We start from the raw sequence: 16,321 nt of genomic DNA on the forward strand, positions 1-16,321 counted from the left end.
GTCTTAGTAAGTAATGGAACACGAAAAGAGGCAGGAACTGTAGAAAGGAAATGTCTGTAACAGGAAAAGGCCTATAGCAGCATTGCCAGTGGTATTAATGGAAGGCTTTAAAATCTGTTGGTCCAGAAGTTTGCCATTGGATAAAATTTGAAAATATAACCCATTCGAGTGATTACTCTTCCCACCTGAGTTCATGCTACTGAGCCAGGTTTATAGCAAAGGTGCCATGTCCCCATTTCAGAATGCAGCGTGGTGACCCGTTTGGCCACTCTGGTTACTGAACAAAACCAACGGTCAATAAGAAAGCAAAGAAACCTAAGCACCTAACATGAATGTCACAAAGCTCCTAGAATCCATCAACTTATTTTAGATCTAGTTTAAACAATCTCTCTAGCAATAAAAATGCCTACTACGTGCTGAGCAAGAGACATAGGTCAAATTGAGATTTGAAGAAGATTGACGGAAACTGCTTGGGGACTACTGACCATACATCAAGCAACACCCCCCCCCAAGTAGGCGTGCTTGTCTGAGTAGCCCTGAGGGCATTACCGTATTAGCATATATGGCACAACTGGACTGCAGGTGGCACCTGCTTGCCAGTCATTGAGGCGGTGAATGTTCTGCAAGACCCAAAATTTCTATTAACAGGATCAAAAGAACATTTCATCCAAACTTTATTAAATGCCTGAAATACTTTGCTACCTTCCCAGCCTACTGGGGATCCATTCTATATTGAAATGCTTCAATTAACAAGTAACTTACCGGCTTTCTATTTCATTTGAGATCTGTAATTATTAGGAAACCCTCTCTTACGATCTGGTGAAACATGCCTCTTGAAACTCCCATCCTTCACCAATCTTTCAGCTTGCTCTCTGAAGCTACACACACACGTTTTTGCTGTAATGTCTTTCCTTTAGTCTTCTGCTCTAAGGCTACATGATCTCAATCTCTCAACTCTTTTTCTGGTATCCTGAGAGGTGCCCTCACTGTCCTCTTCTACTTGTTCAACTTTTAGAGCATGGTTCTGACGGGCATGTGACCGATCTGTTACCACTCTTGTCCCGGACAGTGCTGTTATTCATGAAAGCTGAAGTTAAATTACCCTTTGTGAGTTACTCCCTGCCCCCCCAACCTCACTTGTTACAGACCAGCTTCCGCTGTCTATCTTCCTAGTTCCGATATTTACCTTCAGCGTCTGGCCATTCCATTTTGTATATTTTCCCTTGACATTTGAGTACTTGGATAACATATATTGAATGTTTCCTCTGGGCTAGGTGTATTTATTAACTCATTTAGTCCTCATAACAACACTATGAGTTAGGTACTCCTTGTTTTCTCAGTAGAAGAAACAGAGCTTGTCCAAGGTTACATAGTAAGTGGTGGAGCCAGAAATTGAACTCAGGCAGTCTCACTGCAAGAGCTGCCTTTCTAACCTGGCTGTTATACTCTCAGTTCTATTATTTAATAATGTTTAATGCCATTGGGCCAAGAAGACCTATTGGATCCAGCCCCACCATGATCCCTCCCATGGCCTTACCGTGATGGGAGGGTGATACTGCTCCAGTGCTCGAGACTGTTCTCCTGGAGGGCACGTATTGCATGGTGCAGCGGGTGTTATACGCAGCTAATGAATCAGCGAACTTTACATCGGAAACCGGGGATGTACTGTATGGTGACTAACATAATGTAATAAAGAAACATTAAAATAAAAAAAAAAGACTGTTCTCCTGGACAGTGTCTGGATGGTCAATACCAACATCATCCTATGTTAATACATTAACAGGTCATCTCCTGGCCCAGGAGACTTAATGTGCTTTCAAATCATTTGCACATCTGTACTCAGATGTTTGATTTTTGTAGTTTAAGAAAACACTTCTGTGTTCTCAGGGAATGTTTCATCTGGACTCCATTTATGAAATGCCAAGCTAATCATAATTCTGTCTGCAAATTCTTTAGCGTGCATGGTCTTTGAGAGCTGTATATCAAAAGGCCAGGGCTTATCTAGATTTTTTATTAGAAAGTTTCTTTAAAGCAAAAGAGAAAATGTCTTACTTTGCTTGTGGTGTCTGGCAAAAGAAACCATAAGGAAAGGAGAAGGCAAGGCCCACACCAACAGAAGTGATCAACAACCCATACAAACAACAAAAGATTCGTATCTAGAATACATGCTATTTCAGCAATTTGAAAGAAACGAGTAAGAGAAGCAACTAATTAAGGGGGAGAGGCCCATATATGAAAAGGCCATTTACCCAAGAAGAAACCTGAATGGGGGGGGGGAGACAAAACATGAGCCAATGCTCTATTTTTTTTTTGACTAATCATGCATAAAGTAATGTTTTTTTAATTTCAGATTTATCTTTATTTTAATGTTTTTTTATTATATTATGTTAGTCATCATACAGTACATCCCTGGTTTCTGATGTAAAGTTCGATGATTCATTAGTTGCATATAACACCCAGTGCACCATGCAATACGTGCCCTCCTTACTACCCATCACCGGTCTATCCCATTCCCCCACCCCCCCTCCCCTCTGAAGCCCTCAGTTTGTTTCTCATAGTCCATAGTCTCTCGATGCTCTATTTCTATTGTAATCAGGGAAGCACAAATTAAAACCACAGGGAGGGGGCGCCTGGGTGGCACAGCGGTTAAGCGTCTGCCTTCGGCTCAGGGCGTGATCCCGGCGTTATGGGATCGAGCCCCACATCAGGCTCCTCTGCTGTGAGCCTGCTTCTTCCTCCCCCACTTCCCCTGCTTGTGTTCCCTCTCTCGCTGGCTGTCTCTATCTCTGTCAAATAAATAAATAAAATCTTTAAAAAAAATGTTTAAAAAATAAAAATAAAAAAAAAAATAAAACCACAGGGAGATGCCATTCACACCTACCAGACAGGCAAAAGTTAGTAAATATGAAAAAAACCAAATACTGAGAAACAACTCATGTCTCACTAGACTCCTGTCTCAACTCATGTCTCTCCCTAGTGGGAGAGGTATGTAAATTGGTAAAATCACTTTGGAGAGTGGTTTGTCACAACAGAGATCGATTGCAGATGCACATACCCTTACAAGCAAGCATTTCTATCTCTAGGTGTCAACCATAGAGAAATTCCGCACATGTGCACAGGGCGTACAAGAGACCATCGTTTCTAATACTGAAAAAGTGGAAACCACTTAAGGGCCCACTGTCAGGTGAAATGGAGAATTGAACTATTGTTTGTTCCCACAGTGAAACACTGTGTATCAGTGCAATGAATGAATGAGACCTACGTATATCAACATAAACAGAAATTGAGTGAAAAAGTTACAAAAGGATGTAGTAGTAAGATACTCGTTGTGTCCATTTTAAAAACAAAAACTAATGCATATTGTTAGATATACCTGTGTTATAAAAGTATAAAAATGCACATCAGAATGATACTACTAACTTCAGGAAAGAGGATACCTCAGGATGAGCTTTAGTGAAGTGAGCTTTGGAAGTTATGTCTGGGTACAAGAGAACAGTTAAGCAAATAAGGCCAAGTGTTAACATCTGTTCAGTTTGGGTGATGGGTGCTTGCTCCTTGCTATGTTGTGTTTTCCCCCTTTTTTGGATGTTTGAAATGTTTTAGAACTAAAAAAAGATTACACATGGAATGACCCCACCAGAGTAGAACTCTAACAGTTGACTGTGGATCCTGCAATAACTGTATGACTTACTAAAGCAAAAAGAGAGTCTATGCATCATCCACACCTGTATTCAAACCGTAATTAGAAACTTCTTCCAAATCTCATCTTAGGATGGTTCTTAATGCATTTCCTTGACCAGAAGCAAAATTAATAAGGGTGAGGTGCTCTAAAGCTTTATTTTTCCCCCCATTCAGCCTGTTAAGCTTTTGTACTAGATTACTGTCCATGTTTCAGGCAGAGCTTTCCCGGTACGTGCAAATGTGCCACAGCTAGAAAACCAGTCTTTAAGATTTTGGCTTTTTGACCTCACACAATTTCGACGAGTGATAAGCAGAATTTTTTTGTCCCAAATATGTATTATTGCCAATTTATGGGTGTTTTTGTTTTTGGTTTTTTTTTTAAAGACATCTCAATAGCTAACCATTGGGCTTGGGCAGAAGGAAATGAAAACAAAAAGCATTGTCTTAGCAGAGGCATTGTCTATGGAGTCAAAGTCTACTAAGTCGATCCCCTCCTATGTAAAAGGCAGTTTTCCTTACACAACTGCAGTGTAGATTAAATAATGATGTGTGTCCAGCGCCTAACAGTGTCAAGGGCACATATAAATATCTCTGACCTTGCTTCTCATTTTCTTGCATGTGAACTTGAAAGGGGGGAAATAAGAGGCATAGCAGAAGTTTAGGACAAACCTAGCACTTCCTTTCCAGCTCTGAGTCTGTTGTTACCACCCCCCAGCCAGCCCTCTTGCTTTGTCTGCAAACCAGACTGAATGGACGCACTGCAGCAGCCACGTACCGACGTGTGTGCTCTACAGGGCCGCATAGCTATGATAAAAGACGCTGGCCTCAGCCAGCGAGAGAGCGTGCCTTCGTTTCTATCTCATCTGAGTTGACACAATTCAGATTACGTTCTGAGTTTCGAATGCTTTCTTCTGGTGAAAAATAGAAGTTTCTTGGCAAGTTATGGCATCTATTGGTGCCTGACCTAAAAGCTCTCCTCATAGATGTCACATATGTTGTGAACGTTTTTCTCACTCTGTTTTTGCATTTATGTTTGTGTGTGGTTTTTGACAAAAAAATAAGCTGTGCATTTTCCCTAGAGTTATTTCTATTGTTTTATTAATAGGAAGTTCTTTCCCATCCACGGATGAGTTAGTCACCTATTTTTAAATCTTTTCATGGTTCCATTATTTACATTTAACAATCTAACTCACTTTATAATGTTTTGTATGTGACAGGAGATGAGGCTGTAAACTGACTTTTGATTAATAAGCACAGCACTTTTTATTAATCCATCCCTTCCTTCCCCTAACTTCAAAAATCCACTTAACCCCACTTTGCAAGATTCTAGCACATCTTGAGTAACAGAATCTTAGGTTTCCCTCTGATTGTTCCTGCCCTTACTCTTTTGAGAGACATTAATTACGCCATATAATTTTCTCCTGTATCATTGAGCTTCTGCTTAGAGATGTGTATTCTGTTCCAGTGATAAGCTTATCCTTGTATCTGCTGCACAGAGTTCTCCTTAGTGAAGGATAAGAATATATTTTAATATCTGGTAAAATAAGTTTCCATTCATATTTCAAAAACCTAGGGCACCCGGGTGGCTCAATCAGTTAAGCATCTGCCTTCGGCTCAGGTCATGATCCCAGGGTTCTGGGATCGAACCGCTCAGTGGGAAGCCTGCTTCTCCCTCCCTCTGCCCCTCCTCCTTGCTCATGTTCTCTCTCTCTCTCACACACACACACACAAATAAATAAAATCTTTAAAAAAAAACTTTAAAAATAGCCTGTTAATACGTTTCTGCAAAAAATCCAGGTTGTCTGTTGGGAGAACTCTATTTCATGCTGTTTTTCTCTCGTGGGTAACTTTCAATAAGGCTTTGCTTCCAAGAGTTGTAATTTTATTAGTTCTACTTTTATACTGGCAGGACTGAAGAATCCATTTTAGAAAGAAGATGAAAATAAAACCTTCTGTACTTGAACAGAATGTCCTTTTTCTATTGACCTGATCTTAGAAAGTTAAACTGTCATCAAACCCAGCTCTGCACCGAATACTTTCCCAAAATGAACAGCAGAACTCAGCATTCGGTCTCAGTCTGGCAGCCAGGCAGTTAATTTTGCCTTTGTTTAGTTTTGCATATGTGAGATGCTATTTAGAAACTTGTTCTGAGTATCTTTTGCAAGGTGAGGATATGTATATACTTGGGAATTTCCTTTTTCTACATGCTTCTAGAACTAAACGTTGGGTTGGGGGATGTAGGGACAAGTGTTTCCTGCTTGCAAACACTAACGCTTAGTAAGAAATAAAAGATTATATATAACAAATAGCCTTAAATTCAGTAAGTCAGCAGCATGTTAAAAAATTTACAAACATTTGCAGTATTCAGGTTACTCTAAGACATGTTAGTAGTGAAACTTCTATCAATAAACAAAATCCATTATAAACTTATGCTCACATTGACTTTTATCAAAATTTATTTTACCACAAATATTATACCAAGAATTAACTCAATGTGCTTTTTAATTTTTTTTTTAAAGAATGCCATTGTGTGGGACACCTGAGTGGCTTAGTCAGTTAAGAGCTGACTCTTTTTTTTTTTAAGATTTTATTTATTTATTTGTCAGAGAAAGAGAGTACGAGCAGGGGGAGCAGCAGGCAGAGAGAGAAGCAGGCTCCCCACTGAGCAGATCCCGACATGGGACTCGATCCCAGGACCTTAGGATCATGACCTGAGTCGAAGGATCTGTCCAACCATCTGAGCCACCCAGGCATCCCAAGCATCTGACTCTTGATTTCCACTCAGGTCATGATCTCAGGGTTGTGGGATCTGCCTGTGTCAAGTTCCTTGCTCAATGGGGAGTCTGCTTGAGAATTCTTTCCCTCTCCCTCTGCCCCTCCCCCGGCTCATGTGGATGCTCACGCAATGTAATTTAACCATTCAAGCTGTTATGTTTATAGTAGAGACATGTAGGGATATAAAATGCTTACCAGTAATGTAAAAAAAATTTTTTTTTTACCTTTGAGAACATGAGGGAAAATTAGTATTGTCATATTTTAAAACCATATAAACAGAAATGCTAAATTTCAATTTGGTGGTATTTGCTAACATTGTCAGAGCAAAGTAATATAATTTTTTCTGAGCTGCTAATTTTTCTGCAAATTTCCATTTTTACCCTCAAACGTTTCTTTTTTTTTTTAAATATAATTCTGCTTTGATCTGTTCTTTATTCAATCAATCACATGCACTTACTGATATATGGCTGTGCACTAATTGTATACAAGCCAAATCTCATTAAAATACATTCAACCCTAACAAAATTCTTCATACTCTTTAACTTTGATTTCCCAGCCACTGGCCCACCTGAAGTTTGAAAAATTATTCTAACTATAAGAAATTTTCTTACTCTGTGACAAACTTATGAATGAATCCTTGGACTTTGTCGTAACCGCTTTTACATATTTACTCAATGGCATTCTGGTTCTGTGTGTGACCAAAAAAACTGAATAAATGCTGGACAAACTTTTTAAGAATGGTTGCCTTAATGACATCTCCTGATTACAATCATATGATGTTCTATGCAGCTATATCGAGATACATTGGCTAGGAAAAAATAAAATACACCCACTTTTTCAATTCTGTTAGCACCCCCTCCCTCCCTCCCTCCCTCCCTGTCTCACTCATCTGCTCATTCGTTCACTCATTCAGTTATTCAACAGATACCTGTTGGTCGCCTGTGTGCCTTGCAACGCACTAAGTTCCCAGGAGCCCTTGCTAAATAACAGCCCTTTCTCTTAGAGCTTACTCTCCAATTAATTTTGAGCACACATGAAAATTTCAGAATTTGCTGCCTTTAATTCTAATCTGTAAGTTTTCTTTATTATAATATTTCAAACACTCAGCAATATACCAAAAATAATATAACAAATACCCAAGTACTATCACACAGGTTTAACAGACATTAACATTTTGCCATGTTTGCTTCAAATCTCTCCAGCTATAACCATTAAGTTGGTGTGTTATGCTGTGTATATTATGCACATTTTGTAATTTTATTGCATATTTATAGATCCATAAAGAATATGGTATTTCATGTGTTTTTGTATTTTACATAAATGATTTGACATGGTGTATACCCTTTTGCAGTTGGGTTTTGGCAGGAGATTTCTATTCAACATTGTTTTCGATAATTCTCCACATTGATGCATGCAGGTGTAGTTCATTTCTTTGAAGCGCTGTGTAATACTCCATTTTGTGAACGGTTTATTTCTCCATGCCTTTGCTGACGGATACCCAGCGTAGGTTGTTTCCAATTGTTTGATATCATCAACAGTTCACTGAGCATCATTATGTAGAAGTTTTCTTGTAAACCTGTTTGAGTGGTTCTGTCAGAGGTGTACCTAGTATCAGACTTGGTGGATCATAGGGTGTGCCTGTTTTCAATTTTCCTCTATCAAAGCCTGGTCCAGGATGGCTGAGTCACTTATAAATCTGTTTTAAGTAAGGTGTGGGTTCAAGTCCTGTTGCAAGGTATCAGATTCTTAGCTCATCTGCTGTTTGATTTTACTGTACAGTATTTAAATTCTTTCTATTTGATCTAAACAATGATAATTGGTGATTTCATTTTTTAATTAGAATTTTATTATTTCATCTGTTATAAAGGTTTAGGCATAAATGAATATAGTAGCAAATTATACAGGCTTTTTAAATGACAACATACATTTTCTGACATTTTTGTCAGTCTGCCAATCATTTAACTTACTTTTAAACACACTTTAAGTTAGTATTAAGTGCTTGATTTTGAGTAACTACATTAGTGACTTGAGAAACCATGACATTTTAATTATCCTGTTAAAACCATATATTTCACTTAACTTTATAATCTATGTTAAGAGTGTTAGCCTAACAGCATATTTTGAAAAGACTTTACATACAGATTTAAAATCTAGTGATGAGTATAAGCTTTTCTTTCCCTTGAAATAGTTTACAACTAAGCAAATGAAATATCACAAATAAGCAAAGAGCTTTGAGCAGATCTGAGCTTTGCAAATGCTAAAGCTTTGTTTCAGAATTTTTAGTTCTTTATGGAATTAAGAGGTATTTTCTCATCCTTTTTAATGTGTTTACCTCAAGCGCTTTAAGAAGTAGACTGAATTTTAGCTGCAGCAGATGTATCATGCAGGGAGTATCCTGGTTTAAATTCTGAAGTGCTTTCGCTTCTGCTTGCTTCCCCTTGAAATCGTCTAGAAAGAAGTTGGCACATTATTTTGCGGATGTTACTGGACATCAGGAAATACATGACTGGATCTAAGCAGCTATTGAAAGATGAGAAAACCAACATGATCTCGTTGGTTTTGTGAATGATTTCCTTCCAATAGCAAGACGGCCTATTTAGCTGTGAAGATATATAGACAAATCGGAAGGCATGATAGGGAACAAAACATACAGTAAAAATGATAAGTACGATAAAGGAATTCCGGGCTGTTTTGGCATATTTACCAGAATTGGGAAATTTTGACCTCCTTTTGGAAATCCTCAGTAGATTCTTGCCGATCTTAATATATGAAAGGATTATTAATAAGAAAATTAGCCAGAACATTACCACAAGAACATAGTTAAAAATTGCTTCTCCTTTGGCATTATGCTTCTCTCTATAATGAAAACACACTGTGGAATTATGATCTCTTTTCTTAAGGGTTAAAGTAATCATGGCTAAAAATCCAGCAACAGCAACTGTCCATACCGTACAGCAAACGTAAATACTTTGTTTGGTTGTTACTGCCCTCCGTTGTTGTATAGACCGATTAATTTTTATGTAGCGATCCAAACTGATAAATCCAAGCAAAATAATGCTAATGTACATATTCATATAAAATAGTGTTCCCACAACCTTGCAGAGGATTACACCGAGTGTCCACTGGTTCCCGTTAATGTGATACATTATTCGGAAAGGCAGGCAGAAGATCAGTAAGAGATCTGCAATGGCTACGTTCAGTAGGTAAATCTGTATGGAATTTCTTTTGCGGTGTATACCCAGAAATACATAGAGGGCAATTATGTTTCCAACCAGTCCCACGATGAAAATAACAGAGTAGGATATTATTAACACGTTCGAGAGTAGTTTCTCATCCATGGAACAGGTGGCATTATCTGCCTCTCCTGTGCTGTTCAGCAATTGGGTGCTGTGATTAGCCATAGGGCTCACTTTCTGGGAGGTGGAAGGCCAGCTGCGGGCTGAAGTGGTCATCATTGTTACCATGTGACTTCTCATTGTCCGGTGTAGGGATCAAAAAGCGGAGGTGCTAAATGACATGTTCCTTGTGTGTAGCTTTTATATCTTCAGATTTTTCCTACAACAGAATGCAACATCGAGTCATTTGCCATTTTAATAACAGTCACTTTAACTCAAAGCCCAAATAATAAATGATTTATTTTTCGATGTGAGAAACTTTGACTGTCTACGCTAGGTATGTAACAGCATTATGATATCACAAAACAAGCAGTAAATGTAGTAGAGTGTTAGGGAATGTCCTTCTCTAACCTTTCCTATGGCTGCGATATACGTTCAAGGTTTGTTTTATTTAACCTTCCATGGGGAGTTTTTTATGGGAATAGAGATGGAGGTGAAGAGAAATGACAGCTCACATTGCTCAAAGATAAGGGTCAATTTCCCTAAAGGTAGTTACAGCCATGAGTGAGCGGGGCCCACTGCTGACCCCTGCCCAAGTGGGCCCCTGCCCAGTTTCCTGCCTTGACGCCTTCCCTTGGATGTGGCATTCATTCATTTTGACAAGGGTTACCACACGGCATGGGATAGAGAAACTGTGGCAGTCTCCCATTCCAGGGTGGGAAGAGAGAAGAGTCCTCAATCTCTTCCTTTGTAACCTAAGACTAAGTTGGACGTATTAAAATCATTTGCCTATGGGGCAGGCAGACCAAGAGAGCAGAGCACTTGCCTCCTTAGGCAGACTGTTGTAACACTGCAACAGGAGAGCAAAGTAGCCAAACAAAACCAAGTCAGGTGGCAACGGCAGCCAGTTAGGCCAGGCAGTCTCCTGACCTAGAAACCTAGAGTGATAGTGTAGATGGAAAACAGGATGTGCATTCCAGGATTTTGAAATAACTAACTGCAGCTTACTATGCCCTGGGTTAGGTCATTTGCAATTGTTGCTAGAACCTTATAAGGAGCTAGAAGACATGAAGAGAAGGTTCCAGGTCTCATCCCATTCCTTTCTTAGAGCGACTGCCCCATTTCTCTGCAGCAGCATCTTAGCAGATGTAACATAAAGATGTTCAGAGCAAGGTTCCCAAAATCAGACCTAACTCTGTGACCTTGATCAAACCAATTAATCTTTTCTAAGCCTCAGTTTTCTTACTGTAGAAATGCATGATGTGTATGAAGAACTAAACCCTAGCACATAAAAGTGCTGCATGAAAATTAGCTTTAAAAAAAAACCTACCTTTGGACTATTCTTATTTTAGTAAATATTTCACACCTGGCTAAATACTACATGGAAAACAAAGGTGAACAAGACCAAGATCCAGCTCTCAGTAAATGTTTTTATGGGCATGTGCATTCAAATTCTGAATGCTATAATGTAAAGTGGATTTGAATTACAGTAACTTCTTGATGTGGCATGGTACACAGAGAAGAAAACATTTGGAAGAACTGAGCCTTTCTTAAAATTCTATCTATAATTTGATTGAGAAGAAACCATGTCATTGAGGGCAGAATTCCAGTGTAAAATGTTGTCAAAGAGGGAAAATTGGTTCCAGAGAAGAGGAACCGACTGGTGAAGAGGAAGTTATGTAATCCCTGGTAAGAGCCTGTCTGCAGAGTTCAGGTCTGTGGAGGGAGGAAGGCAGGAGGACCAAGTCTAGTCTGTCCTGTGTCTCAACTGCAGGAAGACCGATGTCGGCAACGTTTATAGAAACTTACAGGCATGTTTCTGGTGATCTGAGGTTCTAAAAGGAAAGGGCAATCTAGGAAGAATGGCAGGCTGCCAAAAAGTGAAGCTGATAAATGTGATCTAGATTACCAGGAAGAGGAAAAGGGTGCCTGAAGGAGGGGTTTGCGTTGTGTGGTTACGTGGGAAGCTTGCAGAAGCTCAGGTGGAAACCTCTCAAAGCCCCCGATGAAAAGGAACTTGATGGCAAATGATAGGATTTTGAGAGCTCAGATAGCCAAAATGACTGTGAGAACTCTTTGTAAGTAATTCTTTTTTTTTTTTTTCCTTCTTCCGTGCCGTATTTTAAACTCCATTAGGGTTAGGAACCAAGTCTTTTTCGTTTGCCTCTGTGTACCAAGTGCTCAGCCCAGTAAATATTATTGAATGAAAGAGGGAATGTAGTAAAAAAGTAGGTGAAGTTCTGCATGTGGATCTCAAAATCAGCTGTTCAAGTACAGGAAGGGCTTTAGCTGCAGTAAGAAACGAAATTGCATTTGACTGTGGTTGCTGTGTTGGTAGCATGATGCGGCTACAGCAAAAACTAACCCCCTTCTTCGGTTGAATTCATAAATAGGGAGTGTCTTAAATGAGGACCGTTACTACTCATCTGAAGGGTGTTACTGCCAGTCCCAAGCTGAGAGGGCCTCACCTGGAATGCAGTGTTCCATCCCAACAGCACACTTGGAAACTGCTACAGAACAAAAGGGGAGAAAAGCCCAAATCATGTCATAGGAGCAAGCTGAAGGAAACAAGCACCTTACCCTGGAGATGGGAATACTTTACAGAGCCACAGAGAAAAGGATTTTACCTTGTGATCTGTGTTTTCAGAAAGCAGAACAAGGACTAGTGAGTAGAAACTGCAGAGACAGATGTTGCCTCCTATTAAGGAAATGCTGTTTTAGAATGAAACAGTCTATCTTGGGAGGCAGTAGGGGTCTTAGCACCAGAGATCCCAAGACTACCACTGATTGGGTGCTTTGTAGAAGAGACTCTGGGTGCCTCTCAATCCAGGCTGCATATTAGAAGCCCATTGAGGGCTTTTTAAGGATACCAAATGCCTGGCTCCAACCCCAGATCTTCTGATTTAATTGGTCTGCAATGGGCTCCAGGCAATGGTTTCCTTTAAAAGCTCCTCAGGGGATTCTAATATGCAGCCAGAATTGAATCTTGGAGCTAGATGGCTGGACCATTAACTAATATTTATTTAGCAGTTGCCGTGTACCGGGCAGTGTGTTAAGCACATTATTTTACTTCATTTTCATAATCCTTATTGTAACCTTGTGAGGTAGGTATTACAAAAGAGGTAATGAGAGATCAAGAAGTTATGAACTTTACCCATGACCACACAGCTCTTCAACGGCAGTACCCAAGCTGGGACTCAGATCTGCCTGGCTTTTAAGGTCCATGATCCTTTTCACTAAACCGCACTCCTCCTAATCACATAGGATCAGCATTTTCTTTTTCAATGCTGAGTTCTGTCCGCAGTATATAGACATGAGTCCTTTTAGATTATACACATTCGCGATTTTTTTTTTTAAAGATTTTTTTAAAAAATTTTAAGTATTCTCTACGCTCAGTGTGGGGCTCCAACTCACAACCTGGAGATCAAGAGTCACATGTTCTACCGGCTCGTCTGAGCCAGCCAGGTGCCCTTCACACTAGCAATTTTAAGAAGAGATTATACCTTCTAGCTTTACTTCTTTGGAAAAAGGTATTACTCTTTTCATTTGCTCATCCATTTCAGTAAGTAAAGAAGTTGGGAGTTTACAGAATCACAAATTATTCATCAGAATGTTCAGCTTATCTCCCAGAGCATATCTTTTCAAACTTACTTCCAGGCCTATAAGCCATCATCAAGATATTTCTAGAAAGCCATCATCAAGATATTTCTACAAAGCACATGTCCTGAAACCATTCGCCCCAGCTCTGATCTGCCAATAAAATAAATTAATAATAGTTGGACAGGGTTGCCAATAAACCTTTCTGGTTTTGCTTTATTTGTAAGCGTAAAGAAAATAAAGCAAAAGCAGTGCATTTGTTTAAGTAGTAATATTGGCCATCATTAAGACCCATGTATTAGATGGCTAGTGTCCAGTCATTTATTAACAAATTACCAGATTAGATTCTGTTTTACACTTGCTGATTTTCACCTCCTTTACAATGTGTCAATCACTCACTGTTCTTAAGGCCATTTATTGATGTTTTAGAAACTACTCATTTGATTTGTTAAGAATGGCCAATGAGAGGGGCGCCTGGGTGGCTCAGTCATTGAGCGTCTGCCTTCGGCTCAGGGCGTGATCCCGGCGTTCTGGGATCGAGCCCCACGTCAGGCTCCTCTGCTGGGAGCCTGCTTCTTCCTCTCCCACTGCCCCTGCTTGTGTTCCCTCTCTCGCTGGCTGTCTCTATCTCTGTCAAATAAATAAATATAATCTTTAAAAAAAAAAAAGAATGGCCAATGAGAACAAGAAACAAACCACTGTGTTCGCATAGTGGACTGATTTCCCAGTGGGCATTACTTGTGACTTGTGTGCGATATTGACATGGTCATAATGGTTTTCTGATAGTAGATGGTAAAAGGGTTTTTTTAAGGTTGTTACTTTACAAATCCTGAAGTTTGTCCCCCTGTGTTAGTGCTGCGTTGTACCTAGCACCACCACCCCCCAGCCAATAGTTTTCAACCGGCTCATGTCAGAGCTTCTGTAGTGGAGGGCAGCGCCCAACAGATTCCACTGTGGCCTCCAAAGAGCACAAGATTTTTAAATGCACTCTGGGTATGTTTGTGAAAACATCACATTGCTATGTGAAAATACATACCTATTTGGCAATGGAAACAACCTTTCACTGTAGTTTGACTTGCTGGCAACTGAGTCATTCAGGCCATGCTTCAAAAATTGCATTAATTGCTGCATACAGAATAAAAATTGGAAGCATGTTACTGTGGAAATAATACTATTAGTAGTTCATTAGGTTTTGTTATACACTTAACTGTGTCTAAAATAAATTATAAAAAGTTTCAGCTGAATTAACTAACACGTATTTTGCTTTTTCTTTTTTCTAATATTCACCTTATTTACTTCTGAAACACCAAACTTAAAATTTAATTCTTCTGGCAATTATCATAAAATAGTAACAATATGATAAAGTACAACTGGTGCAAATAGGGAGACGGCAAAACAATAAAGTTAATAAGTGATCATTTATAATACATTGGAGATAAAATATGTTGCATATGAAAATAACTCTTAATGGGTTCAAGTAGCTCTGCAAGTCTTTATGGCAACATACAAAAGACCGTATAAGCAACATGACAATATTGATAGTATGAGCTTCAGTACCCGCAGTGACCTAAAGTACTTCCAGTAACTAAGAAGACAGCCTCATTTTAAGTCAAATCAAGGCAGAGAGGTATCATTCAAGCAGTTCACTCGGGTCTCTAAAAAGCAAAGCACTGCTAGTCACCGTGGAGCAGGTTTCACTTTTAGTATTCAGACAATCAAATTTTTACTGAAATAATGGGTCATTTATAGAGTTGAAATCAAGGAGTACTCACAGGTCAGGCTCTCTTGCAGTAAAAGGAGCAGAACCCCAAGCTTCCCTAAACACAGAGACTCGTCTTTGTATGTCAGCTGGGCTCCTCCATCCGGTCGTGGTACAATTGGTTGAGGTTGTATTTTTTTTTTTTCTGCATGTGGTAATAATTTTTTTCCCTTTTCTTTCTTTTTTCGATATGCCATCCCTCTGATCCCTTGTAAAAATGTTCAAAAGCCCACCAGCATGCAACCATTTTATGCGTAAGCTCAGTCAACACTTCACTTTAGAAAATTATTTCTATCTTTTTATATGAATACCTTTTACCTTGACAGTTGTGGGAAGTTTTCCCTTATCCCCCCCAAATAAAGAAGTTTTATAAAGTCTAAGCAGAATTATGCATTTTCTATTTTTCCTAAGAAGTGAGGCATAGTAAGCACTGAATATCTGTTTCTTTCAAGATTCACTTTAGAAATTAAGTTATTCACATAAAATGGCATTCCTGTATTGAATTGTACTAACATCAGTAATGAATTATTTTATTCCTTAGTTTTTTTAAAGTTTTATTTGAGCTGTACATTATTTTAGTAGATTTTCGTGTATCCCTTTAAGACCTTGGATTTATTTTCTAAAACAATGTTACAATCTTAGGACTAGATGAGCCTTAAGATGGTATTCTCTCCCCTTTTTATCACTACGATAATAAACTCTCCCAAGTAAATTGAGATCTCTGTTTTAAAGAAAATAATGAAGGGATTCTACAGTTTTTATTTTGGTCCTAGTCCAGTATTTAATGACTGTCTATCCATCTATGTAACTGCTGGCCCTGCAGTTTCATGGCATTTCCCTTTTTTCGTTGTCATCTGAAATGAAAGATTAGTTTTTATCCTCCCCATAATTGTTACCCTGCAGCTTTGTTTACCCTAAATAATATTTAACTCATTGGGCTTTATCTAACATTCTAATTATTTCTGGGTACATTCATTCTTCTGAACTCATATTCTCCAGAGCTTTTGGTTTGTTATGAATATGACACATGGGACAGAATATTTTAAAATTGCTAGAATGAAAATATTTCGTAGCTCTTACTTCCCCTTAGAACCCCTGAGAAGGAAGAGGATTACTGTGTTGGTCTGGCAGGAATTTTGTGTGTGTGCGGTGTTAAAAAAAAAAAAAAAAAAAA

At 38.9% G+C, this 16,321-nt stretch overlaps 2 protein-coding genes across 5 annotated transcripts in view; one reads left to right on the forward strand and one right to left on the reverse strand.

Annotated features, from left to right (window-relative positions):
- Positions 1-16,321, forward strand: part of CASK (calcium/calmodulin dependent serine protein kinase) — a 352,166-nt gene that overhangs the window by 187,774 nt on the left and 148,071 nt on the right. The gene's annotated exons all lie outside the window — the stretch shown is intronic.
- On the reverse strand, positions 7,693-16,314 carry GPR34 (G protein-coupled receptor 34). Of its 2 annotated transcripts, XM_008708717.2 has the most exons (4): positions 15,161-16,314; positions 14,425-14,513; positions 12,260-12,301; positions 7,693-10,011 (listed from the first exon to the last, which is right to left on the reverse strand). In XM_008708717.2, the coding sequence occupies exon 4, from the start codon at positions 9,930-9,932 to the stop codon at positions 8,799-8,801; it is 1,134 nt and encodes a 377-aa protein (XP_008706939.2). In that variant the 5' UTR covers positions 9,933-10,011; positions 12,260-12,301; positions 14,425-14,513; positions 15,161-16,314; the 3' UTR covers positions 7,693-8,798. The 2 variants fall into 2 exon arrangements, with proteins under 2 accessions (XP_008706939.2, XP_008706938.2); XM_008708716.2 differs by lacking the exon at positions 12,260-12,301.

This window comes from Ursus maritimus (assembly GCF_017311325.1).
Source record: "Ursus maritimus isolate PB19 chromosome X unlocalized genomic scaffold, ASM1731132v1 scaffold_X1, whole genome shotgun sequence".
Lineage (NCBI taxonomy): Eukaryota > Metazoa > Chordata > Mammalia > Carnivora > Ursidae > Ursus > Ursus maritimus.

Coding starts and splice junctions, on each gene's coding strand:
- GPR34 (XM_008708716.2), bottom strand. CDS start 9,932: ATGAGAAGTCACATGGTAACAATGATGACCACTTCAGCCCGCAGCTGG.